The 27,334-nt window shown below is 44.5% G+C and overlaps 1 protein-coding gene across 1 annotated transcript in view; it reads right to left on the minus strand.

Moving 5' to 3' along the window:
- LOC141074959 (putative transmembrane protein 244) overlaps positions 1-26,066 on the minus strand; it is a 41,049-nt gene extending 14,983 nt beyond the window's left edge. Inside the window, exons 1-2 of the mRNA XM_073562283.1 lie at positions 26,035-26,066; positions 21,671-21,744 (exon numbers count right to left, since the gene is read on the minus strand). Coding sequence (XP_073418384.1) covers positions 21,671-21,744; positions 26,035-26,066 — 106 coding nt within the window. The remainder of the gene's footprint in view (positions 1-21,670; positions 21,745-26,034) is intronic.
- Positions 26,067-27,334: the final 1,268 nt, after the last annotated feature.

Raw genomic sequence — 27,334 nt, forward strand, 5'->3', positions numbered from 1 at the left:
TCAAAGACAGGGTTATTCGGGTGCTACATGAACCAAATGTCAGCCGCCCAGCGCCCCCTAGGCGCCCAACGATCACATACCACCAAGAAGCAGCATCTTTCCCTCCCAGCCCTGTAGAGGCTGATGCACAGACTCTGGATAATGATCCATCTACAGAACTGCGCCTTCAGGTCCAAGAGCTGACCAAAAATATGGCTGCACTTGCCAAAACTGTGCAGTCCCTGCAGGTGTCATCAAGGGAGAAGATCCAGCTGGCCTCCAGTCCAGAGGATGTCCCATGGCTACGGAAGAAGAGGATCCCGCCACGCCGAGGGAGAGACAACGATCGCTATGACCAGAACAGACGTCCCATCTGTCGTCACTGCCACAAGGCAGGCCACATCGCAAAATTCGGTTATTTAAACAAGCAACCCCTGGGGCAGAGGGCCAACCCCCAGGAGTAGGACAACAAGGCCCAAAGAACTGACGAGCCAAGTATGTTGGAGGGCGACCGGTCCTCCCAGTGGTGATTGACGGAATCCCCATGAACGCTTTGCTGGACACTGGCTCTCAGGTGACAACTATGCCATATATCCTTTACAAGCGGTATAGGGCTGACTCTGAACTTACTCGCGGCCCAAGTGATGAACTCACAGTAGTTGCCAGCAATGGTCAGTCTTTGCCGCAAGTAGGATGTAAAGAGATTACCATTAAAGTGGGGCGACTAGAGTTAAAATCTCAAGGTCTGATAGTTGTAGACATTGACCGACGAGAATGTAACCCAATGATGACCCTAGAAAAAAGGGAAGAAAGTTCCAGCGCCAGGAATGGAAAATTAAAAATCCATTTTATTGTGCCAATGCATATTAAAATTCCAGCAGGTACAGCATATCAGTCGGATGACTGCAGAACAACGCGTTTAGACTCCTCAGGTCTTAATCATGTTAGACAACAACCCGTTGACTCACTTGGAAACTACCAAACTAGGTGCACTGGAGCAGCGATGGATGGCCCGGCTGTCTAACTATGAATTCACCATCAAGTACCGAGCAGGGCACAAGAATGCCAATGCTGATGCGCTGTCCAGAATGCCCAATCTGCCAGATGCAAGAGAAGACCCTGAGGCACTCGAAGAAATAGAGTTACCTGCCTTCCACCGGTCAATTGCGGCCCAGTGTGCTCAAGGAGTGAGAAACAGACGATCTATCATGAAAGAGGCCACCCTAAATCCATTGCCTCATCATGACTGGGCAGAAACGCAGGATAACAACCCCGCAGTCCGCCTCGTAAAGGAGCTACTGTCACAAGCAGACTCACGCCCAAATTCAGATGCTCCTGAAGAAACCCAGCAGTTGTGGAAGGAAAGAGGCCGGCTGTTCATTTATGAGGGAAAGCTGTGCCGGAGGAATATCAATGCCCGCACTCATGAGTTTGTCTGCCAAGTGGTAGTCCCAAAGAGGGAGGCATCAATGGTCTTGGAGGCATACCACAATGGAGCTGGACACGTCGGATGGAAGAAGTTGGAGGCTTTGCTCCGAGAGAGATTCTACTGGGCTGGTATGAGGAAGGCCATTGAAAATTGGTGCCAGGAGTGTGGACAATGCAACCTGCGCAGGAAGGACCGTAACAGCCAGCGAGCTCCTTTGCAGCCAATAATAACCAAACAGCCACTCGAGTTAGTAGCCCTGGACCATGTGAAGCTGGTCCCAAGTCGTTCAGGCTACGTTTATGCTCTTACCATCGTCGACCACTACTCGAGATTCCTGGTAGTCGTGCCTGTCAAGGATCAAACAGACAGGACAGCAGCCAGAGCATTCCAACAACACTTTTGTCGACCACAAGGATATCCTGAGAGAGTGCTTACAGATCAAGGTCCAGCCTTTGAGGCAGAAGTGTTCCAGGAATTCTGTAACTTGTACGGTTGCAAGAAGATCAGGACAACACAGTACCATCCACAGACCAATGGCATGTGTGAAAAGATGAACCAGGTGGTGATTGATCTACTGAAGACCTTGCCTTTGGAAGAGAGGAATCTGTGGCCAGAGAAGTTGCCAGATCTGGTCGACCTCTACAATCACATTCCTGTGAATTCCACTACCTGCACTCCAGCCTACCTAATGAGAGCGAGGTCTGGTAAGTTGCCAAAATATCTTATTTTGTTTTTGATGGACAATTGGGCCACAGGACTATGTGTGGTCAAAACTATCTTGTACATAGTCACCAACTTGCTCAGGACATGGACTATTTTTGAGCTTTGGTTTTTGTAATTTTTCATTTTTTAAATCTTGTTACATTTACAATTGTTCATCTGTTTTTTATTTTTTACATGTTTTCTTCAGTCCGGGAGTACTGAATTGCACTAGGGGGGAATGAGGCGCCCCCAGGAGTATGGTCGACACAGTGGCATTACCTTCCTCCTAGGGAGTGTGATGTCATGCTTGGAAGCAATGAAGGGTCTCTCTGTCAGTTAATCACAACACAGTTCTCATTCCAGGCCAGCAGAGGGAGCTCTGAACCAAAACTGGGGGAAGAGCTACTCTCTGGGGGCCAGGAAGGGGAAATCAGGAGTTTGTGTGAGGAGGAAAACATGTTTGGACATGGAGGAGAGGAGCTGGAAGATTGAGCAGAGTTGAGTGCTCACTTCTAGCTATAGCACATGATCTGGAGCCCGGTCTCCAAGGTTGTATGGATACTGATGTTCCTGCAGCAGAAATCGGAGGAATAGGAAGCTGTAAATGCTCTGTTCCCACATAAGACTCGGAGGCACAACAGCAACGAGTGAGCCAGAAGAAGAAGAAGAAGGCTACAGCTGTCTGCCATACGAGGGAGTTCTAAATGAGAACAAGCAAGTGGAACTTCAGTGTAATACAGTACTGCAAGTACCTAAGATAAGCACTAGAAAGGAGTCTACACCACCCATCTGATAGAGAGATTCCTAAGTTGCTTCCAGGCCGGCCAGCCTCTGTTCCATCAGTAATCTGGAATTCTGGACTGCATTTACCAAGCAAAGTAAAGGTAAAAGAAACTGCCCCCTATTGTGTCCTTGCCTTCTTCCTGCAAACTCTCCAGCACTGCTACATCTCTGTGCCAGACACTACACCCTCTTCCTCAACACCTATCCTCTTCATCTACTCTGCCCTGGGACTGCAGCCCTGCCTGTGGAGGGCTACAACATCATTGCTGCACCACACCATCTGTCCCAGAGGATCTGTTTGCAGCATCGGCTTAACCCCTTTATTGCCGAGCACCACAGGTGGCATCACATATCATCCACTCATAAACTTTAACCAGCCATGCTTTAACCCCTTTTTACATGGACGCCCAGGGCCACGGACCAGGTCACCGCTACTGTGACACTTCCCTCTGAGATACCGGCCCGGTACCGAGTACCCCACGGCCCTGGCGGTCGATCCAGATACTACATCAGATGTTAGAAAGGGGTTAAGGGCATAAAAATTAAAAGTTTGAAAATTGAAAAATTTTACATTTTTTGCCATATTTCCATTTTTTCCATAAATAAACGGAAGTCATATTGAAGAAATTTTAGAACTAACAAGAAGTACAATATGTCATGAAAAAACAGTTGCAGAATCAGCGGGATCCGTTAAAGCGTTCCAGAGTTGTAACCTCATAGAGTGAGAGTGGTCAGAATTGTAAAAATTGGCCTGGTCATTAACCCCTTCCTGACATCAGACGTACTATCCCGTCCATGGGACCCGGGCCCCTATGCCCATGGACGGGATAGTACGTCTAGCGCGATCAGCGGCGCCCACGTGGTGAGCGCCGCTGATCGCGGCCGGGTGTCAGCTGATTATCGCAGCTGACATCCGGCACTATGTGTCAGGGGCGGTCACGGACCGCCCCCGACACGTTAACCCCTTGCACACCGCGATCAAACATGATCGCGGTGTACCGGGAGTTAAAGGGAAGCATCGGCAGGGAGGGGGCTCCCTCCGTGCTTCCCTGAGCCCCCCACGGCAGCGCAATGTGCAGCGCTGCTGCGGGGGACTCCTTTCCTCCAGGCCCCCGGATCCAAGATGGCGACGGGGGCCTTCGGGGGCCTGGAGGAAGCTGGCTTCCTCAGTGCCTGCAAAGCGCAGGCATGAGGAAGCCTTGTGCACTGCCTGTGACAGATTGCTGATCTGTCACAGTGATCTGTGATGTGAGAGATCAGCGATCTGTCACAGGACAGTGATGTCCCACCTGGGACTATGTAATAAAGTAAAAAAAAAATTAAAAAAAAGTGTAAAAATAATTTTAAAAAAATCGCCAAATAAATTAGTAAAAACAAAAAAAAAATATTCCCCAATAAATTCATTTTTTGAAAATAAAAAAAAACCAAAACAATAAAAGTACACATATTAGGTATCGCCACGTCTGTAATGACCCGCCCTATAAAACTGTCCCATTAGTTAACCCCTTTAGCGAACCCCTAAAAAATTAAAAATAAAAAACTAAGCAAAAAATAATGATTTATTATCATACTGCCAAACAAAAAGTGTAATAACGCGCGATCAAAAAGACGCATATAAATATCCATGGTACCACTGAAAACGTCATCTTGTCCCGCAAAAAACGAGCTGCCACACAGCATCATCAGCGAAAAAATAAAAAAGTTATAGCTCGCAGAATAAAGTGATGCAAAAATAATTATTTTTTATATAAAATAGTTTTCATTGCATAAAAGCGCCAAAACATAAAAAAAGACCTAAATGAGGTATCGCTGTAACCGTACTGACCTGAAGAATAAAACCGCTTTATCAATTTTACCACACGCGGAACGGTGTAAACGCACTCCCCCAAAAGAAATTCATGAAACGCTGGTTTTTGTTCATTCTGCGTCACAAAAATCGGAATAAAAAGCGATCAAAAAATGTCACGTGCCCGAAAATGGTACCAATAAAAACATCAACTCGTCCCGCAAAAAATAAGACCTCACATGACTCGGTGGGTCAAAATACGGAAAAATTATAGCTCTCAATATGTGGTGATGCAAAAACTATTTTTACAATAAAAAGCGTCTTTTAGCGTGCGACAGCTGCCAAAAATAAAAACCGCCATAAATAGTAAATCAAACCCCCCCGTTATCACCCCCTTAGTTAGGGAAAAATAATAAAATTAAAAAAATGTATTTATTTCCATTTTTCCATTAGGGCTAGGGTTAGGGCTAGGGTTAGGGCTAGGGTTAGGGTTAGGGCTAGGGTTAGGGCTAGGGTTAGGGCTAGGGCTAGGGTTAGGGCTTGGGTTAGGGCTGAGATTAGGGTTAGAGGTGTGTTGGGGTTCGGGTTGGAGTTAGAATTGGGGGTTTCCACTGTTTGGGCACATCAGGGGCTCTCCAAATGCAACATTGCGTCTGATCTCAATTCCAGCCAATTCTGAGTTGAAAAAGTCCTATGGTGCTCCTTCCCTTCCAAGCTCTGCCATGCGCCCAAACAGTGTTTTACCCCCACATGTAGGGTATCAGCCTACTCAGGACAAATTGCAAAACAATTTTTGGGGTCCAATTTCTCCTGTTACCCTTAGGAAAATAAAAAATTGGGGGCAAAAATATCATTTTTGTGGAAAAAAATGATTTTTTTATTTTCATGTCCGAGCGTTATAAACTTCTGTGAAGCACTTGGGGGTTCAAAGTGCTCACCACACATCTAGATAAGTTCCGTGGGGGGGTCTAGTGTCCAAAATGGGGTCACTTGTTGGGAGTTTCAATAGTTTAGGTACATCAGGGGCTCTCCAAACGCACATGACACCCGCAGACCATTCCATCAAAGTCTGCATTCCAAAACGTCACTACTTCCCTTCCGAGACCCGACGTGTGCCCATACAGTAGTTTTCTCCCACATATGGGGTGTCAGCGTACTCAGGACAAATTGGACAACAACTTTTGCGGTCCAATTTCTCCTGTTACCCTTGGGAAAATGAAAAAATTGGGGACTAATTGATCATGTTTGTGGAAAAAATACGATTTTTTTATTTTCATGCCCGGGCATTATAAACTTCTGTGAAGCCCTTGGGGGTTCAAAGTGCTCACCACACATCTAGATAAGTTCCTTAGGGGTTCTCGTTTCCAAAATGGGGTCATTTGTGGGGATTTCCACTGTTTTGGTACATCAGGGGTTTTCCAATCGCGACATGGTGTCCGATCTCAATTCCAGCCAAAAACGTCAAATGGCGCTGCTTCCCTTCCGAGCTCTGCCATGCGCCCAAATAGTGGTTTACCCCCACATGTGGGGTATCAGCGTACTCAGGAAAAATTGCACAATAACTTTTAGGGTCCTGTTACCCTTGGAAAAATAAGAATTGAGGGTGAAAAGATCATTTTTGTGGAAAAAATATGATTATTTAATTGTACGGCTTTATGTTATAAACTTCTGTGAAGCCCTTGGGGGTTCAAAGTTCTCACCACACATCTAGATAAGTTCCTTAGGGGGTCTAGTTTCCAAAATGGTGTCATTTGTGGGGGGTTTCCACTGTTTAGGTACATCAGGGGTTTTCCAATCGCGACATGGTGTCCGATCTCAATTCCAGCCAAAAACGTCAAATGGCGCTGCTTCCCTTCCGAGCTCTGCCATGCGCCCAAATAGTGGTTTACCCCCACATGTGGGGTATCAGCGTACTCAGGACAAATTGCACAATAACTTTTAGGGTGCTGTTACCCTTGGAAAAATAAGAATTGAGGGTGAAAAGATCATTTTTGTGGAAAAAATATGATTTTTTAATTGTAAGGCTTTATGTTATAAACTTCTGTGAAGCCCTTGGGGGTTCAAAGTTCTCACCACACATCTAGATAAGTTCCTTAGGGGGTCTAGTTTCCAAAATGGTGTCATTTGTGGGGGGTTTCCACTGTTTTGGTACATCAGGGGTTTTCCAATCGCGACATGATGTCCGATCTCAATTCCAGCCAAAAATGTCAAATGGCGCTGCTTCCCTTCCGAGCTCTGCCATGCGCCCAAATAGTGGTTTACCCCCACATGTGGGGTATTAGCATACTCAGGACAAATTGCACAATAACTTTTAGGGTCCTGTTACCCTTGGGAAAATAAAAATTGGGGTGAAAAGATCATTTTTGTGGAAAAAATATGATTTTTTAATTGTACCGCTGTACGTTATAAACTTCTGTAAAGCCCTTGTGGGTTCAAAGTTCTCACCACATATCTAGATAAGTTCCTTGGGGGTCTAGTTTCCAAAATGGGGTCACTTGTAGGGGGTTTCCACTGTTTAGGTACATCAGGGACTCTCCAAACGTGACATGGTGTCCGATCTGAATTCCAGCCAATTTTGCATTGAAAAAGTCAAACGGCACTCCTTCCATTCTGAGCTCTGCCATGCGCCGAAACAATCGTTCCCCCCCACAAATCAGGTATCAGCGTACTCAGGACAAATTGCACAATAACTTTTGCAGTCCAATTTCTCCTGTTAAAAAAATTGAACCTGAAGTATTTTTTTTGTGAAAAAAAGTTAGATGTTCATTTTTTTTTAAATATTCAAAAAAATTCCTGTGACGCACCTAAAGGGTTAATAAACTTCTTGAATGTGGTTTTGAGCACCTTAAGGGGTGCAGTTTTTAGAATGGTGTCACTTTTGGGTATTTTCTATCATATAGACCCCTCAAAGTGGCTTCAAATGTGATGTGGTCCTAAAAATAAAATGGTGTTGTAAAAATGAGAAATCGCTGGTCAACTTTTAACCCTTATAACTTCCTAACAAAAAAAAATTTTGGTTCCAAAATTGTGCTGATGTAAAGTAAACATGTGGGAAATGTTAGATATCAAGTTTTTTGTGTGCCGTATCTCTGTGATTTAAGGGCATAAAAATTCAAAGTTGGAAAATTGCGAAATTTTCAAAATTTTTGCCAAATTTCTGTTTTTTTCACAAATAAACGCAAGTTATTTGAATGAAATTTTACCACTAACATGAAGTACAATATGTCACGAGAAAACAATGTCAGAATCACTGGGATCCATAGAAGCGTTCCAGAGTTATGACCTCATAAAGGTACAGTGGTCAGAATTGTAAAAATTGGCCCGGTCATGAACGTGCAAACCACCCTTGGGGGTGAAGGGGTTAAGCTGCAAATTAGCGCCGTCACTAAGAGGTTAAGGGTAGATCATGAATATCATATGCCTGGAAAAACCCTTTAATAAATGTGCCTAATGATGTGCATGACCTCAGCATCCAGCCATCTCATATACACTTTCTCACACTGTACTTTAAAAAATATTTTTTTTACTTTTTCTGGAGATGTACGAGGGGCATTCATTAAAGGTTTTCCCCTGACCCACTTCCTGTGGGCTGAGAGCAATGAAACTTGGCACAATTATTAGTCCTTCTCTACATAGGTGCCACTTAGGGACACACACAGGGTCGGACTGGGGTGCCTAGGTCCAACCAGGGGAATTGACTCTAGGGGCCCACCCTATGGCTACCATAAACGGTTTTATCACGTGTTCATTTTTTGGCCTTTCCCAGTAAAACGTGTGCCTTTTAGCAAGCTGTACAGTGTGCAAAAGAGAACGCTCTCAGCCTCCTATATATTGTACAGACCGCACTCTCAGCCTCCTATATATCGTACAGACTGCACTCTCAGCTTCCTATATATCGTACAGACCACACTCTCAGCCTCCTATATATCATACAGACCGCACTCTCAGCCTCCTATATATCGTACAGACCGCGCTCTCAGCCTCCTATATATCGTACAGACCGCACTCTCAGCCTCCTATATATCGTACAGACTGCACTCTCAGCTTCCTATATATCATACAGACCGCACTCTCAGCCTCCTATATATCATACAGACCGCACTCTCAGCCTCCTATATATCATACAGACCGCACTCTCATCCTCCTATACATCATACAGACCACACTCTCATCCTACTATATATCATACAGACCGCAATCTCGGTCTCCTATAACAGATACTTTCTATAAGAGGCTGACAGTGTGGTATGTACAGTATATAGGATGCCGATATTGGGGTATGTATGGCATATTGGCCTCGTATATGACATACAGTCTATCAGCCTCCTATAAGACATACAGACTGTCGGCCTCCTATTAAGCCTCCTAAGAGACATACAGACTGTCGGCCTCCTATTAGGCCCCCTATAAGACATACAGAGTGTCGGCCTCCTATTAGGCCCCCTATAAGACATACAGAGTGTCGGACTCCTATTAGGCCCCTTATTAGATATACAGATTGTCGGCCTCCTATTAGGCCCCCTATAAGACATACAGAGTGTCGGCCTACTATTAGGACCCCTATAAGACATACAAACTGTCAGCCTACTATTAGGCTCCCTATAAGACATACAGAGTGTCGGCCTCCTATTAGGCTCCCTATAAGAAATACAGAGTGTCGGCCTCCTATTAGGCCCCCTATAAGACATACAGACTGTTGGCCTACTATTAGGACCCCTATAAGACATACAAACTGTCGGCCTACTATTAGGCCCCCTATAAGACATACAGCGTGTCGGCCTCCTATTAGGCCCCCTATAAGACATACAGAGTGTCGGACTCCTATTAGGCCCCTTATTAGATATACAGATTGTCTGCCTCCTATTAGGCCCCCTATAAGACATACAGAGTGTCGGCCTCCTATTAGGCCCCCTATAAGACATACAGACTGTCGGCCTCCTATAAGACATACAGACTGTCGCCGTCTTAGATACTGTACAGACCGCACTCTCTGCCTATGTATGGCATACAGAATGATGATAGTGTGGTCTGTACGGTCGGTATACATGCCTCATATGACATATTAGGCCATATAAGAGTGTGGTGTGTGAGTATCTTATATAGGAGGCACTAGCAGAGATTGTGAGCTGTGATGCTGCATCATGTCATGTGTATGAGCAGGGCCGGTTTTAGCCAAAGTGGGGCCCTAGGCAAAGTTTAAAATGGGGCCCCAAATGCTAACATATTGCACATCACACAGAAGCATTTCGATTGTATTTACATGCGCTGAGTTCGGGCCGCTAAATGAGTGTGATCGACAATATTGAAGTCGTTCAACACTTGTTTCCCGGCCTCTTTCCACCGTCTGAGAAAGAATGATGGGGACAGAACAATCACTAATGGATCAATCTGTCCCCATACAGTATCATGTTATCAGCAGCACATCTACAGTTTACACCCCATAGTCCTTCATATAATATAATGTGCCCCATAGTCCTCCATATAGTATAATACACTCCTCAGTCCTCCATATAGTATAATACACTCCTTATAGCCCTCCATATATTAAAATACACTGCTCAGTCCTCCATATAGTATAATACACTCCTTATAGTGCTCCAAATAGTATAATACACTCCCCATAGTCCTCCATATAGTATAAGACCCTCCTCATAGCCCTCCAAATATTAAAATACACTCAGTCCTCCATATAATATAATACACTCTTCCATATATTAAAATACACTGATCAGTCCTCAATATAGTATAATACACTCCTCATAGTGCTCCATATAGTATAATACACCGCCAGTCATCCATGTAGTACACTTCACTTCCCATAGTATAATGCACCCCATAGTACTGAAGGAGATAGCAGAAGAAAGTTTTGAACCCCTCTCCATAATCTTTGAAAATTCTTGGAGAACAGGAGAAGTTCCAGAAGACTGGAGAAGAGCAAATGTTGTTCCTATCTTCAAAAAGGGGAAGAAGGTGGACCCAGGCAACTATAGGTCGGTGAGTCTGACTTCTATACCAGGAAAGATCTTTGAACAAATTATTAAACAACATGTATGTCAGTACCTGGATAAGAATGAAGTGATTAAACAGAGTCAGCATGGGTTTGTAACTAATAACTCATGTCAGACTAACTTAATTTCCTTCTATGACGGAATCACTGATTGGGGGGATCAACGAAATGCTGTAGATATAGTATATCTTGACTTCAGCAAAGCATTTGACAAAGTATCTCATACAATCCTTATTGAAAAAATGACTAAGTATGGAATGGACAAGGCAACTGTAAGGTGGATTCATAACTGGCTTAGTGATCGGACCCAAAGAGTGGTCGTAAATGGCTGCACATCCAGTTGGAAGAATGTCTCAAGTGGGGTACCACAGGGCTCTGTCCTGGGCCCTGTATTGTTCAACATCTTTATCAACGATTTAGATGAAGGAATTGAGGGTAAACTGATTAAATTTGCTGATGACACAAAGCTAGGAGGGATAGCTATAACTAGAGAAGAGAGAGAGAGGATTCAAAAAGATATAAATAAACTGGAGCAGTGGGCAGCAACTAACAGAATGGTTTTTAACAGGGAAAAATGCAAAGTACTACATCTGGGCAATAAAAATGAAAAAAAGCATATACAGAATGGGAGAAATAGGGCTAAGCAACAGCGCATGTGAAAAAGACTTGGGTATACTAATAGATCACAGACTGAATATGAGTCAACAGTGTGATGCAGCAGCAAAAAAGGCAAATGCAATTCTAGGATGTATTAACAGAAGCATACAGTCAAGATCACGTGAAGTCATTATTTCCCTCTACTCCTCTTTGGTCAGACCTCATCTGGAATATTGTGTCCAGTTTTGGGCGCCACATTTTAAAAAAGACATCAACAAACTGGAGCAAGTTCAGAAAAGAGCGACCAGAATGGTCTGCAAACCCTGTCTTATGAGGAAAGGTTGCAGGATTTGGGAATGTTTCGTTTGCAAAAGAGAAGACTGAGAGGAGACTTAATAGCTGTCTACAAATATCTAAAGGGCTGTCACATTGTAGAAGGATCATCTTTATTCTCATTTGCACAAGGAAAGACTAGAAGCAATGGGATGAAACTGAATGGGAGGAGACACAGATTAGATATTAGAAAAAACTTTTTGACAGAGTGATCAATGAGTGGAACAGGCTGCCACAAGAAGTGGTGAGTTCTCCTTCAATGGAAGTCTTCAAACAGAGGCTGGACAGACATCTGACTGGGATGATTTAGCGAATCCTGCTTTGAGCAGGGGGTTGGACCAGAAGGCCCAGGAGGTCCCTTCCAACTCTACAATTCTATGATTCTTCATATAGTATAATGTATTCCCCATAGTCCTCAATACAGTATAATGCAGCCCACATATAGTATAATGCAGCCACCCCATAGAGCATAATGCATCCACCCCACAGACTATAATGCAGCCCCGCCATACAATATAATGTAACCCCCATAGAATATAATGCAGCACCCCTCTTATAGTATAATGCAGCCACCCCTTAGAGCATAATGTAGCCACTCCACAGAATATAATGTAACCCCCCCATAGAATATAATGCAGCCCCCCTCATATAGTATAATGCAGCCCCTCCATAGAATATATGGCAGCCCCTTATATAGTATAATGTAGCCCCTCCATAGAATACAATGTAGCCCTCTTCATATAGTATAATGCAGCCCCAATAGAATATAATGTAGCCCCCTCATAAAGTATAATAAAGCCCCCATACAATATAACCTAGCCCCCCATACAATATAATGCAGACCCTCATAGAATACAATGTAGCCTACTCATATAGTATAATGTAGCCCCTTCGCAGAATATAATGCGATCACCTCCCATAGAATATAAGATAATACAGCCCCCCCATAGAATATAATGTAGCCTCGAATAGAATAAAATACAGCCCACCTCCCCATAGAATATAATGTAGCTCCCCATATTAACACAGCCTCCCCCATAGAATATAATTTATAATGTACTCCCCATGGTATATAACACAGCCACATAGTATATAGCACAGCCACAAAGTATATAACACAGTCCACATAGTATATAACACTGCCCTACATAGTATATAACATTGCCCCACATTGTATATAACACTGCCTCACATAGTATATAACACAGCCCCACATGATATACAGCACAGCACCATGGTATACAGCACAGCCCCACGTTGTATACAGCACAAGCCCATGTTATACAGCACAGCCTCACATGGTATATAGCACAGCCCCAGCCCCACATGGTATACAGCACAGCCCCATGGTATACAGCACAGCCCCACATGGTATATAGCACAGCATCACATGGTATATAACACAGCCCCACATGGTATATAGCACAGCCCAACATGGTATACAGCACAGGCCCATGGTATATAGCACAGCCCCACATGGTATAGAGAACAGCACCACATGGTATACAGCACAGGCCCATGGTATATAGCACAGCCCCACATGGTATACAGCACAGCCCCCCATTGGTATACAGCACAGCCCCACATGCAGTGGCGTAACTACAAAGTTATGGACCCCGATGCGAACTTTCAAATGAGGCCCCCCTGCACCATAGGTCCCGTACACACGCGGCTCCGCACCGTAGACCTCGTTCACATGCGGCTCCGCTGCGTACACACGCGGTTCCTCTCTGTCCACCTCATACACATGCGGCTCCACTCCGTACACTTCGTACACACACGGCTCCGCTCCTGTTATGAATGGGTCACTGAGGAGAAAAAAAAGCAACACACGCTAAGTCTCAGAAAACCAGAGAGGTTGGTAACTATGCAGATTGCAGATCCCTGATCTTAACACACAACTAGCAGTAGTCGTGGAGCGTGCCTACGATGGTCCTGGACGCCTCATCACAACCAGAGAGCTAAATAAGCCTAAAGTAAGAAAAGAGGAAAACTAACTTCCCCAGAGCAGACCCCAAAGGAAAGACAGCCCCCCACATGTATTGACGGTGAAGCAAGATGAAAACACAAACAAAGGCAGAAAAATAGGCTGAGCAAACGATGGGGCCAAACTAACTTGAAAGGACAGGAAAGGAAAGAAACTGTCTGCAATCTGCCAAAAAACCCTACCCAAAATAATGTCCAACACTTCTGATAACAAAATTAACCCTGAAGTCACTAGACTTCTCCCACTATATCAGCACTCTGAAATATTCTGAGACAGAGCAAAAAAGAGGCCAATCTAATAAAGGACATAAAGGCAAATTGGCAAATACAGATAAATAAGAGTGGAAATTCAGCACAGCCCAGCCGGGCTGGCTGACCACACAAAATCTGAGTTGACCAACAAGAGCAAGTGTGAACATTAGCAAAAACAAACTTAACTTGAGAAGACTGGAGCACAGCTGAAGTCCAAGACCTGAGAAGCAGACTGAATCACCAGCACCAGGATAGGGCGTTGGCTGTCTTATATCCAGTCTGATACTCCAGAGATGGAATCATTATCCTCCTTGTCAGGTGGCAGACCATTACCAATTAAACCAACCTCACTACCTCCTGTCACCACCAGAGGGAGAACGGAAGGAGAACTCCCAGCTGGTGGAGCAGAAAATGAGCTCATAACACGCTCCATACACTTCGTACACACACGGCTCCGCTCCATACACTTCTTACACACGCAGCTCCTCTCCATACACCTCGTACACACACGGTTCCTCTCCGTACACCTCGTACACATCTGGCTCCGCTCTGTACACACGTGGCTCCTCTCTGTCCACCTCATACACATGCGGCTCCACTCCGTACACCTCGTACACACACGGCTCCGCTCTGTACACACGCGGCTCCTCTCTGTACAGCTCATACACATGCGGCTCCGCTCCGTACACCTCGTACACACACGGCTCCGCTCTGTACACACGCGGCTCCACTCTGTAAAGCTCATACACAAGCGGCTCCACTCCGTAAAGCTCATACACAAGCGGCTCCGCTCTGTACACCTCGTACACACACGACTCTGCTCCGCTCATCTTGTACACACACGGCTGCTGCGCTCCATACACTTCGTACACACACCTGGTGACTGTTAGCACTGCAGACAGCAGCTCACCAGACAGCCAGCTCTACACAGCGCAGGCTGCAGGAGTCAGACAGAGGGAGCCTGGAGAGCAGAAAGTGAGAGTGTCACTCTCACTCACACACCACACAGCCTGCCGGCACTGCAGGACAGCAGGAGCCGGCAGAGCTGCCTGAGATTCAGGACGGCAGGGACAGGACACAGGAGGAGAACACAGACACAGACTCACTCCACAGTATGTCTACTACTCACCACTGGAGCCGGCAGTACACAGAGAACTGAGCAGTGTTGGAGGGAGCAGCCGGGAGAGCAGAGTTCAGCCCGGTCGGCGTCACAGTGTCTCACACAGCGCTATTAGCCAGCCAGGAGCCGGAAAGCAGAGCGCGGGGCGTGTCACCGCCCATAAAGAACGGTGACACAAGGTCCTTATCTGGGGGAGTGGAGCCAGAGCCAGCCAGGTACGTGCGCGCGCGGCACTGCAATACTGGGACGCGCTTTTAAAGGGCCCACGCTTGTAAAGGGGCCGAGTTTTTAAAGGGCCCCAGCGACCCTCGGGGCCCACCGGGCATTTACCCGGTACCCCGCCAAGCCAGACCGAGGCTGGACACACACTTCTCCCATCTCTTTAAGCAACTGTAGACACCTTGCTTGTAGAAGTTGACAGGTTGCTCCAAAAGCCACATTGGGACTTTGGAAATCAGAGTCTCATCATCTGGAAAATGAAGGAATAGGGGCAGTACTGAGACCCAAGAAAAATTAAATACTGTAGGTACTAGCAGCTTGGGAAAATTTATAAATTAACTTTTATTGAGATACTTAAAAAACTCTTACTAAACAAAACATATAAAGTGCAGATGTGCTAAACAATTGCGCATAGATAAGAAATAAGTAGCAGATTACCATCATCAATTTATCGTTATATCAATTAATAGACCCATTTTAGGACATAGACTATAGTCCTTATGCAAGACCCAGCCAGTTCCCCTTGTATACCTGTGGTAGAGTTCTAGATCAATGTAAGGGACGGCCTCAAATGTTGCAAATACACTAGATGCTAACAGACCGCCACATCAGATTATTAATACGTGGGCTCAAAAAATCAGAACTGTATTCAATATACACAGAGCCCTGATTACATTAACAAGTAACAATATGCATTAAATGATTCAGTTGAGTAACTATCCACTCATGTATAGATATAAATGTATTAGTCCCATATGCAGGACCGATTGGTCATACCTCAAAACCAGGAAGGTGAACATCCAAACACCTATAAAGAAATGGATTTTTAGGCTGTATTGAACCCTGCATAAAGCCTGCTGAAGGTGAACCATATGGAAGTATAACAGCTACTTAAATTGGTAGTAGCAAGATAAAGAATAGGAACGTGATAAATTAAATGTTTACATATCATGAGCCCTATGAGAGCAGTTAATGTGGCGCCTCCTGAGGGTTCAGTCGCCACAGAAGTACTGCACCTCTTCCTGAGGTGTAGTATTCCACTTCCCAGGTAAGATGGTAACAGCTGACCAGACTCCAGCACCTACATCCAGCACTGACACCTTAGAACAGCAGAGCACCCTTTATGGCAGCTGCTTTGGTTCATGAAGGGTGCTGGGTGGTGGGTGGCGCTTAGAGGGGAAAGCTGACAGGAAGTTAGGTCAGACTCCCCTACGGGGGAAGGAGGGAAAGGACGTAGATGCAGCAGCCTCCTGTGAGCTGGAGCTGCTAGCAAGGAAAGAGAAGGAAAGAAGGATCAGTTGTTCAGAGGGAAGATAGATAAGAACGGAACGTGAGGAGGAGAGAGACGGAGAATTGGGGCTAGTGCAGAGCCCTTTCCTAAGTATAATGCACCAAGGCCGGGTGCCGGTATCCGAGGCTGTGTGTGATACTAATGATCCTACAGCAGAAACCGGAGGAATAGAAGTTGTCACCACTTTATTCCCACCTAAGACTCGAAGACACAGCGGCAACTTGTGCGTGAGCTGGGACATGATTGTATGGAGTCCCCGAAGTAGGCTACAGCCGCCCGTCATACGAGTGGAGTTATAAGTAACATCAAGAAGGAGGAACTTGAGTGTAATTCAGAACTACAAGTACTTCTGATTAGCTCTAGAAAGGAGACGTTCAGAATAGGCACACAAAAGGGAGTGCTGGAAGGGTTAATTCCATCTGCCTGGGAGTTGGTTGAGTCCCTGACCTGGAGGCTGCGGCTCTGAAGCAGGCACCTGTCTGTACCAGAGACGTGAGTAAAAGAATTGAAACTGCATTCAGCTGTGTCATTGCCTTCTTCCTGCGCCAACCCACTCAGCACTGCTACTACATCTCTGTGCCCAACACTACACTATCTACCTCAACACCTACTATCACTGCCCTGGGACTAGAGCTCTACCTGTGGAGAGCTATTCCATCTTTGCTACCTTATACCATCTGTCCTAGAGGATCTGCACTGCAACATTGGCTCAACACCTTCATTGCCGAGAACCATAAGGTGGCGTCACGAACTACCTACCTATAAACTTTATTCAGCTTCATTCCACCTATTTTACATGGACACCCAGGGCCACGGACCGAGTCAACGCCGCCATGACACATCCCTTTGAGACACCGGCCCAGTACCGAGTAACCCCACAGCCCTGGGGGTGATCCATTAACGCAATGGGTTTTCACCACCTGGGGAAATAAAATCATCCTATAACATCAGGTCACATTCACAAACTCACTTTGACCTGTGATTCTAAAGATCCCAGAGTGGCTTAGCTTTACATCACTTATTTATACTTAACAAGGAGACAGGAACAATCTCACTGCTTCTTGCAGGCTGAGTCTAAATGTCCAACATCAGTGTGATTTCATGCTCCATATGTCCAACATTGGTCTCTCCCAAGCATGATTTCTGCCGATGCATTTCCTCAACAAAGATTCATCAGGGGAGTCAGGGGCACATATCTGATGCCCAGAATGAGCTACTGCTTACTGCATCCTTTCTTGCTACCCTTTTGAATGGTCACACGCTGAGAAAAATAGCGGGCTTCCGGTCCTTGGACCGCATGTTCCGAATTTCTGGTCTGTGAAGCGCAAGAAGTTCAGTGTGGACCGCAAATGTCACATCCGGCGGAGGCCACCCACATCATATCCGGCCAGGAGTATAATGTGGTGGTGTAAGTAAAGTAACATAGTAACATAGTTATTAAGGTTGAAGGGAGACTTTAAGTCCATCTATTTCAACCCATATCCTATCCTAACTTGCCCTAACATGTTGATCCAGAGGAAGGCAAAAAAAACCCATGTGGCAACAAGTAAGCTTCACATTGGGGAAAAAAATTCCTTCCTGACTCCACATACGGCAATCAGACTTGCTCCCTGGATCAACGCAATATTAAGGAAACTAGTGTATATACCCTGTAATATTATACTTTTCAAGAAAGGCATCCAGTCCCTTCTTAAATTTTAGTAGGGAATCACTCATTACAACATCATATGGCAGAGAGTTCCATAGTCTCACTGCTCTTACAGTAAAGAATCCGCGTCTGTGACTATGCTTAAACCTTCTTAGGTTGATCATAGTGTTGATCTATGTAAATAACGGGGCAGGTAAAGCCAGCTTAAAGGGAATCTGTCACCCCATTTTTGGACTATCAGCTGCCAGCACCGCCATCAGGGGCTTATCTACAGCATTCTGTAATGCTGTAGATAAGCCCCCAATGTAAACTGAAAGAGAAGAAAAATGAGTTAGATTACACTCACCCTGGGTCCGGTTCGGGTCCGGAGGGTGTCGCGGTCCGGCGCCTCCCATCTTGTAGCGATGATGTCCTCTTCTTTGCTTCCCGTCGCAGGCATACTTTATCTGCCCTGTTGCGGGCAGAGTAAAGTACTGCAGTGCACAGGCGCCGGACCTCTCTGACCTGCAGTTATATTATACTCACCCAGTGGCGGTCCGGGTCCGGTTTTGGTCCGATGGGTGTCGCGGTCTGGTCCGGCGCCTCCCATCTTGTAGCGATGACATCCTCTTCTTTGCTTCCCATCACGGCTCCGGCGCAGGCATACTTTATCTGCCCTGTTGAGGGCAGAGTAAAGTACTGCAGTGCACAGGCGCCAGACCTCTCTGACCTGCAGTTATATTATACTCACCCAGTGGCGGTCCGGGTCCAGTTTTGGTCCGATGGGTGTCGCGGTCTGGTCCGGCGCCTCCCATCTTGTAGCGATGACATCCTCTTCTTTGCTTCCCATCACGGCTCCGGCGCAGGCATACTTTATCTGCCCTGTTGAGGGCAGAGTAAAGTATTGCAGTGCACAGGCGCCGGACCTCTCTGACCTGGTCTGGCGCCTGTGCACTGCAGTACTCTGCTCTGCCCTCACCAGGGCAGAACAGTGTGTCTGCGCCGGAGCCACGACGTGAAGCAAAGAAGAGGACGTCATCGCTACAAGATGGGAGGCGTCGGACCGGACCGCGACACCCATCAGACCAAAACCGGACCGCCACTGGGTGAGTATAATATAACTAGTTTTTCTTCTCTTTCAGGTTATATCGGGGGCTTATCTACAGCATGCTGTAAATAAGCCCCTAACGGCGTTGCCGGCAGCTGAAAGTCCAAAAATGGGGTGACAGATTCCCTTTAACACAGAGACAGAGCATAACAAGGATATCATGCCAAAATGCAGGATGATTAAACCTTGTAATAAATAAATTTAGCAAGACAATTATCCATCTTGTAAATAGCCCTACAGACTGCAGGAAACCTTATGACAGAAACCAATAACCAAATAAATCATTACAATAACAAGACATCATAAGCAATAGATGGATTAGGTGACATAGTAAATAGAAGGGTCACAGACAGCAACAGAGAGGGACCGAATTTCCTTATACATTTTAGTGACACGACGGATCCTCTGGGGAAAGAAAGAAAAGAAGGGATGTGATCTACGAGATCCCTATTAATATTCTACACTAAAATCCTACCTAACGTGGAGGTTGGCAACCCATTAACCTGTGCATTGGCGCCCCCCCACTCAGCAACAGCTGTCTCTAGTGGTAATTTACCCTAATTACAAACTATAATAAAGGAAAGAAAAGCTGAGCTGCTCATTAGGCCCAATAGGATTCATGGTTTGTAGACAGAAAATCCATTTTGTTTCTCTTTGTAAAATTTGTTTGTCCCAGTTCCCTCCTTTAGGGGGTGGGTAGATACTATCTATTCCCATGAATTTCATGACTCCTACATCTCCCAGGATGGGAGACATTGTAACAGGAAGGGGCACAGCATGAGGGACATTATTACTGAAAGGAGTGACTCCGCTGTATGGAGAGGCAAGAGGGACCTTTGTCTGACAGCTATATTATGAGTTTGGTCCACTTTACCTTTAGATTATTTGCCAATCTCATTTTATTGAAAAAAATGAGGTACCTACAGTATGTTAGGCAATATTTATAAGCAACAGTTTTAAAGGTGTTGTCTGATACCTGTAAAGCCTTTTAAAGCCATTTATAAATATTTACTTTTAAGCCCTAGTCACTTTTGTAATTGGTTTATACCATTCTCCCTATATGGCCATTTCATGTAAGTGCTTACCTTCTGTGACTTTACATTTGAGGGGAGTCTCAAGCAGAATGTCACAAGGAATTTTTATAAAAAAGCAGATTACAAAAGTGGTAAAGTCTTAAAAATAGATATTTATAAAGGGCATTAAAGGGTATGAATGAACAACCCCTTTAAGTTCTTCAATCTGACATCCAGCAATCTAGAAACTGACAGTTCTACATAGGTACTGTATGGGCAGGACGGTGGTTCAGTGGTCAGCACTGTTGCTTTGCAGCGCTGGGGTCCTGGGTTCAAATCCCACCAAGGACAACATCTGCAAGGAGTTTGTATGTTTTCCCCGTGTTTGGGTGGGTTTACTCCAGGTTCTTTGGTTTCCTCCCACATTCCAAAGCCATACCGATAGGGAGTCTAGATTGTGAGCCCCATTGGGGACAGCAATGACAATATCTGTAAAGTGCTTTGGAATATAATGGCGTTATATAAGTGAGCACAATAAATAAATGTCTAGATTGTTCATATATAAGACAAGTAGTTGAAGACTGAGTAGAGTACTAATTTGGTATTCCACAATATTCTGGACCTTGTAGTTAAAAGATTGACTACAGACTACGTAACACCTAATGCCCTGAAAATCTGCAGCCAAGTACAGGGTAATAAATATGAATATGGTAACACATCCAGATTTCTAAGAAGAATTGTATCTAGACGTTGATGACAGAAAAATTAAAGTACCGTATACTATTTATAAAAAAGAACAGGATCTAGTGAACACAATATGGGACCTAATTCAGCCCCTGTAAACATGCCAGTAACTACCCGACAAACAAGTGAAACGCTAGTTTATTGAGTGATCGGATCATTTATGACAGCATAAAAATCTTTGTTGGCCACTAGAGTTGAGCGACTTTGGCCGGATCGGGTTTCATGAAACAAAATTTGTTTCAGATGAAACTGGTCCAACTAGGGCAAAAAAAGTCAGAGTTTCGTTCGAAACCCGACCCCAATGCAAGTCAATGGCAAATGAAAGTCGGCATTGAGCAGATGACATTCATCCACTCAATGCCGACTTTTATTCCCCATTGACTTGCATTGGGGTCGGGTTTCGGTCGAAACTCCGACTTTTTTTGCCCTAGTCGGACCAGTTTCATCTGAAACAAATTTTGCTTCATGAAACCCGATCCGACCAAAGTCGCTCAACTCTAGTGGCCACAAATCACCCCATGTAAACAGGATGTGCACCCAACAACTTGCATGAAGAGTGGGGACAGAACAATTGTATGAACGATCGTTCTGTTCCCATTTGTAAAATGAGCGCTGATCAACCCGTATTTACTTAATCTGCATTGGTTAATGGGTCTGTTAAATGGACCTTTGTAAAGCACATTTTAATACCCACCTAGATACTGGGAGCATCTGAGAGATGGTGTAATTGTGTGTCTAAATGGTAACATCCAATCAAAAGCTTCTATCCTAAAAAAAATCAAATATATTTTTTTAAGTTAGCAAAAAATAACCGAGAATGAGTTTTTACATCATGATCACATCAAAGGAGCTCTTAGAAGATACTAGTACTTCTCACAGACATCCAGCTGGAATAGGGTGTCTTCCAGGCAATGCTCTCTAGCACCTCAATCAGGACTCAAGAAACCCACACTGATGAGAAGAAAAAATTGTACCATTGACACATGGGTGTCTCTCGCTTGGTTGATACCCCTAGTCATGATTTAAGGCTCTTTAATGGGTCAGACACTAACTTTGGATACTAGAGATAGAGAGAGAGTTTTTGTACTGATAATTAGAGTCATCTATATGTAGTGATATACACAATATTAAATTGTCACTTCTCTGAAGATTATTTGAACATTTTACAAAATAACAAAAAGTATGGAAGCTGCCCAGGATTAGGGAGGTGTCTGCCCTGGATTAGGAAGGTGGCCGCGCAGGATTAGGAAAGTGGCCGGCTAGGATTAGGGAGGTGGCCGCCTAGGATTAGGGAGGTGGCCACCTAGGATTAAGGAGGTGGCCGCCCAGGATTAGAGAAGTGGCGACCTAGGATTAGGGAGGTGGCCACCTAGGATTAGGGAGGTGGCCACCCAGGATTAGGAAGGTGGCTGCCCAAGATTAAGGAGTTGGCTGCCCAGGATTAGGAAAGTGGCTGCTATTTATTTTTTATAAAATAGCAAAAATAGCATCACTCTTGCCTATGGTGTGTGGCTGCTGTTGTAAGCCTATCCCCACTGAAAGGGCAGAGCAGCAAAATCAGAACCTCCATTCTAATATTGGACAACTTGATTTTTTTTAGAAATATACTTGATAATAAATTGTCTTTAGTGTATTTGATTTATCCACATGAAGAATTCACCAAGCAGTGTTGCATAGCATTAATTTAGTTCTTAAACTCTGACAGTAAGTATCAAGTGAACATGAGTTAAAATGTTTATGTATATTTCATATTTTCATGGCAAGTAAGTAAATATTAATTTTCTAATTAGTTGTTATGAGGTTCACTACTGCTGTTCCTGGCTCCAATTTGGATTGATGAGGTCCTAAGTCTGTGTTTGAGGCCCTATGTTCTGCACTCTGCATGCTTGGACAGGTGCTACAGTCATGTAATGTTAGCTAAATATGAAGACATTTCATTGCACCTCCATTTTGCTGCCAATTACATATGATGATAATAGTCTGCTTGGTGATTTTTGTATTCAGGTGACGGCCATCAGACCACTTTGAACTTGAAATACAATTCTATGTAGACGGGAAGAGAGAGGAGCTAGTGACAGAGCTCCTCTCCATTCTATATACATAGAATCTCATTAGTAGCAGCCGCCATCTCCTGTCTCACTTAGGCTGAGTTCACATGTGGCGTTTTTTTCGCGTTTCCACTGCGGTTTTAACCGCGCGATTTTGCCGTGAAAACGCGAAAAATAAGCATCCCATGCATTCCTATGGGATTCAGCAATGCTGTGCTAATACTGCGGTTTTTACAGTGGCGGAATCGCTTCGCGGTAAAAAACGCAGCATGCTCATTAATTTTGCGGATCGCGGCGATCCCGCACCCATAGGAATGCATTGTTCTGCTTACTTTCCGTATGTGGCTGTGCACACCATGTGAAAAGTAAGCAGAACATTTGCGGATGGTACCCACGGTCCGGAGGAGAGGAGACTGTCCTCCGGGCTCTGGGTACCATATCCCTGTAAAAAATAGAATTTAAAATAAAAGCTATTGTTATTCTCACCTTCCGACGTCCCGCGCAGCCTTCCAGCCTCTCTCCACGCTCCCGGTCCCAGTAAGCCTTTGTGAGCGATGACGTCCGTTCTCGCGGGATCGCGATGTCTCGCGGTCATTCGCGCGACGTCATCGCGAATGACTGCGAGACGTCGCGATCCTGCGAGAACAGACGTCATCGCGGTAATTGTCGCAAAGGATTACTGGGACCCGGAGCGTGTAGAGAGGCGGGAAGGCTGCGCGGGACGTCGGAAGGTGAGAATAGCAATATTTTTTTTTTATTATTGTATTTTACATTCTATCTTTTGCTATTGAGGCCGCATAGGCGGCCTCAATAATAAAAAGTTGGTCACACTCGTCAAACACTGTGTTTGACGAGTGTGACCAACCTGTCAAACAGTTCTCCAAGCGATGCTCCAGATCGCTTGGAAAACGCTAGCAATTTTGCAAGCTAATTACGCTTGCAAAATGCTAGTTTTGGAATGGAATTCCGGAATTCTCGCTGTAATTTCGGCTACGTGTAAACCCAGCCTAATGGGAAAGTCTATCTATTGTATACTGAATGCAGATTTTACTTCAGAATTGAGAATTTTGATAAAGACTGATCAATTTTGGCAGAGATAGAAGCATATTTTCCTGATAAGGTATGCTACAAAGTTATTTATTTTCACATATACTATTGATTTATGAAATAGAAATTAATGCAACAGTTACTCGTTTTATTTAATAGAGTATGTCTCCATCTACAAGGTACGCCTTGTCATATCAGACTGCCATGTGCAAATTGGCCAATTTGTACTCCTAGTGCCTTAACTCTACAGGTTTAGTCTATATAGCAGCTATAGAGTTCAAATTTTATATATTCAATCTTCACATATACCTTTGCGCTGCTCCATTTTTTTTACATTTTGCTTAATTATGATGGGATGCAGATACATACAAGTGCTTCTCAATAAATTTGAATATCATCAAAAAGTTAATTTATTTCAGTTCTTCAATACCAAAAGTGAATCTCATATATTTTTGTAGAGTCATTACAAACAGTGATCTATTTCAAGTGTTTATTTCTGCTGATGTTGATGATTATGGCTTACAGTCAATGAAAACCCAGAAGTCATTATCTCAGTAAATTACAATAATGAACAAAAAATACCTGTAAAGGCTTCCTAAGCATTTAAACAGGTCCCTAAGGCTATGTGCACATGTAGTTGGAAGTGCTGCGGATTTTTCCGCCCGGATTTTGAAAAATCTCCAGGTAAATCCGCAGGTCAAAATACCTGCAGTTTACCTGCGGATTAGCCTGCGATTTAGCCCTGCGGTTTCACACCTCACAATGGTGAAGGTGTGAAACCGCAGCGGAATCCGCTCAAAGAATTGACATGCTGCGGATTGTAACCCGTGGAAAAATCCGCAGCATGTGCACAGCGTTTTTGGTTTTACCTTTGCAGGGCCAGAAACGCTGCGGCTCCGTAGCAGAATCCGCAACGTGTGCACATAGCCTTAGTCGGATTCAGTAGGCTCCAAAATCATGGGGAAGACTGCTGGCTTGACAGATGTCCCGAAGGCAGTCATTGACACACTCCACAAGAAGGGTAAGCCACAAAAGGTCAGTGCATTATACTGTATGAAGGAGTATGTGGTGCGTTATACTATATAGAGGACTATGGAGAGTGCAGTATACTGTATGGATGACAATGGGATGCATTATACTATATAGAGGACTATGGGGAGTGCATTATACTGTATGGAGGACTATGGGGAGAGCATTATACTGTATGGAGCACTATGGGAGTGCATTATACTGTATGGAAGACTATGGGGAGCACACCATACTGTATGGAAAACTATATTATGCTATATGGAGGACTATGGGGAGTGCAGTATACTGTATGGATGACTATGGGGAGCATTGTAACTGTATGGAGGACAAACGAGAGTGCATTATATTGTATGGGGGACTATGGTGAGTGCATTATACTGTATGGGGAACTATGGGGAGTGCAGAATACTAAATTGAAGACTATGAGGAGTGCAGAACAGTGTATGGAGGAAAATGGGCTGTGCATTATATTATTTGGCGTACTATGGGGAGTGCATTATTCTATATAGAGGACCATGGATAGAGCATTATACTATGGGGAGTGCAGTATACTGTATGGAGAACTATGGAGCAATCATTATGCTATATAGAGGACAATGGGGAGTGCAGTGTAATGTATGTATGGAGGACTATGGGGAGAGCAGGGCCAGGACTTTCCTACAGCACAAGTACCCAACGTGCCACTTGTAAATGTCATGTCACTCATTCATATTTTTTTTTGTTTTGTAATGGATGAGGACTATGGGGAGTGCAGTATACTGTTTAGGGAACTTTGGAGATTGTAGTATACTGTATGGAGAACTATGGGAGTACAGAATACTGGATTACCGGTTAGGTGCCCACTTGTTTCGCTCCACTCCCTGAGCTGAACACCTAGCTACACTTCTGGCTAATACTCTTCCATTTAATTGTGAAAAGATAACAAAGCCCTTACCTCATGAATCCTGAACACACACTGCATGTCATGTAGAACAGAGTATAGAAGATGAGAATGCAGAGGAGACCATGGAAATGGATTTTCTAGGGAAGAAGATGATAAATATTCAGATTTTTAATAATTGATCTACCATTTTAAACACCTTAGTTTTTTAATCTCTGTACACATATGCCTCAAATCATCAAGACCAACAATTTTCTTGAATTTCTTAAAGAAGGGGGCATATTGGAGTCAGACATTCCTGATTTATAAAAAAGCGCATACCTGTTAATGAATCAGGAGCTTCTGACAAGTAGCGCGCACCTCCATGCTTCTCATCACAAATCCTAATCCAATCAGACACTGGAATAAGATTTGTGTCATAAGGTAGTCCACAGCTAGTCATGACGTATACAAGCTGTGGCATCATGCCCCTGCCATACCACTGTCCTGCTCAGCTCTGCCCATGTTGGTGGAGCTAGGCAGAACTGGCATGAAAATGACAAGTCACATCATTTTTACGCAACCCAAAGATAGGCAAAAATTTTGAGACTTTTCAAAATGATTTATTCAAGAATTCTGGCATAATCACTCTGGTGAATCAAGACGATAATGTTTATTTGGTGACAGATATTGTAATGTAAAAGCACCCATACACATTAGATTAATGTTGTCCATACTTACCGATATTAATAGATGACAGTGTAATGTGTATGGGTGCTCTAGACATCTATTCGTCAAGGAGAGATGTTGATGGGGCATGTTCAATTTAGGGATGCCAAGCACTTTGTTACCCCAGACATAAGCCATAGCCTGACATTTCTAGCAACAGTTTTTTTTCCTAGAGAACACAGGAGCGCTTGGCCAAAATAGCTCTCCTGTGTGTTGGATCACCAAAGAGGGTGGCTGCCAGACGAACAATTGGCCAAAGCTTTGTTTGGCTTAATCATTTAATGTATATGGTCAGCTGTACCCAGTACAATATTATTGTAAACACTACAGTGTCACATCTATAGAAGCAGAGACGGGCACTCAGTTTGGGGTCCCTGTGCAAGAAAAGTGTCTAAGCCCCCCTTCCCTTCCCAGCAATGCCACTTATGATCAGGGAAATCGGGACACGCCCCCCCGAGCCTCGGGCTCTGAGCAACAGGCAAGATTGCCCTCATTATTATTGCCCTGCAAGCAGGGGCATACATAGAAATCACAGTGCCTGTGACAAAGTAACTGGCAAAGTAATGGAGGGGAGATATGTATCACTGAGGTTATTAGCTTCAGTGATATGAATCTAGAAAAAATGCTCCAGCACGCTAAGTGCTGA

This window comes from Dendrobates tinctorius, unplaced genomic scaffold (assembly GCF_039654945.1).
Source record: "Dendrobates tinctorius isolate UK_male_01 unplaced genomic scaffold, ASM3965494v1 ptg000015l, whole genome shotgun sequence".
NCBI classification, from domain to species: domain Eukaryota; kingdom Metazoa; phylum Chordata; class Amphibia; order Anura; family Dendrobatidae; genus Dendrobates; species Dendrobates tinctorius.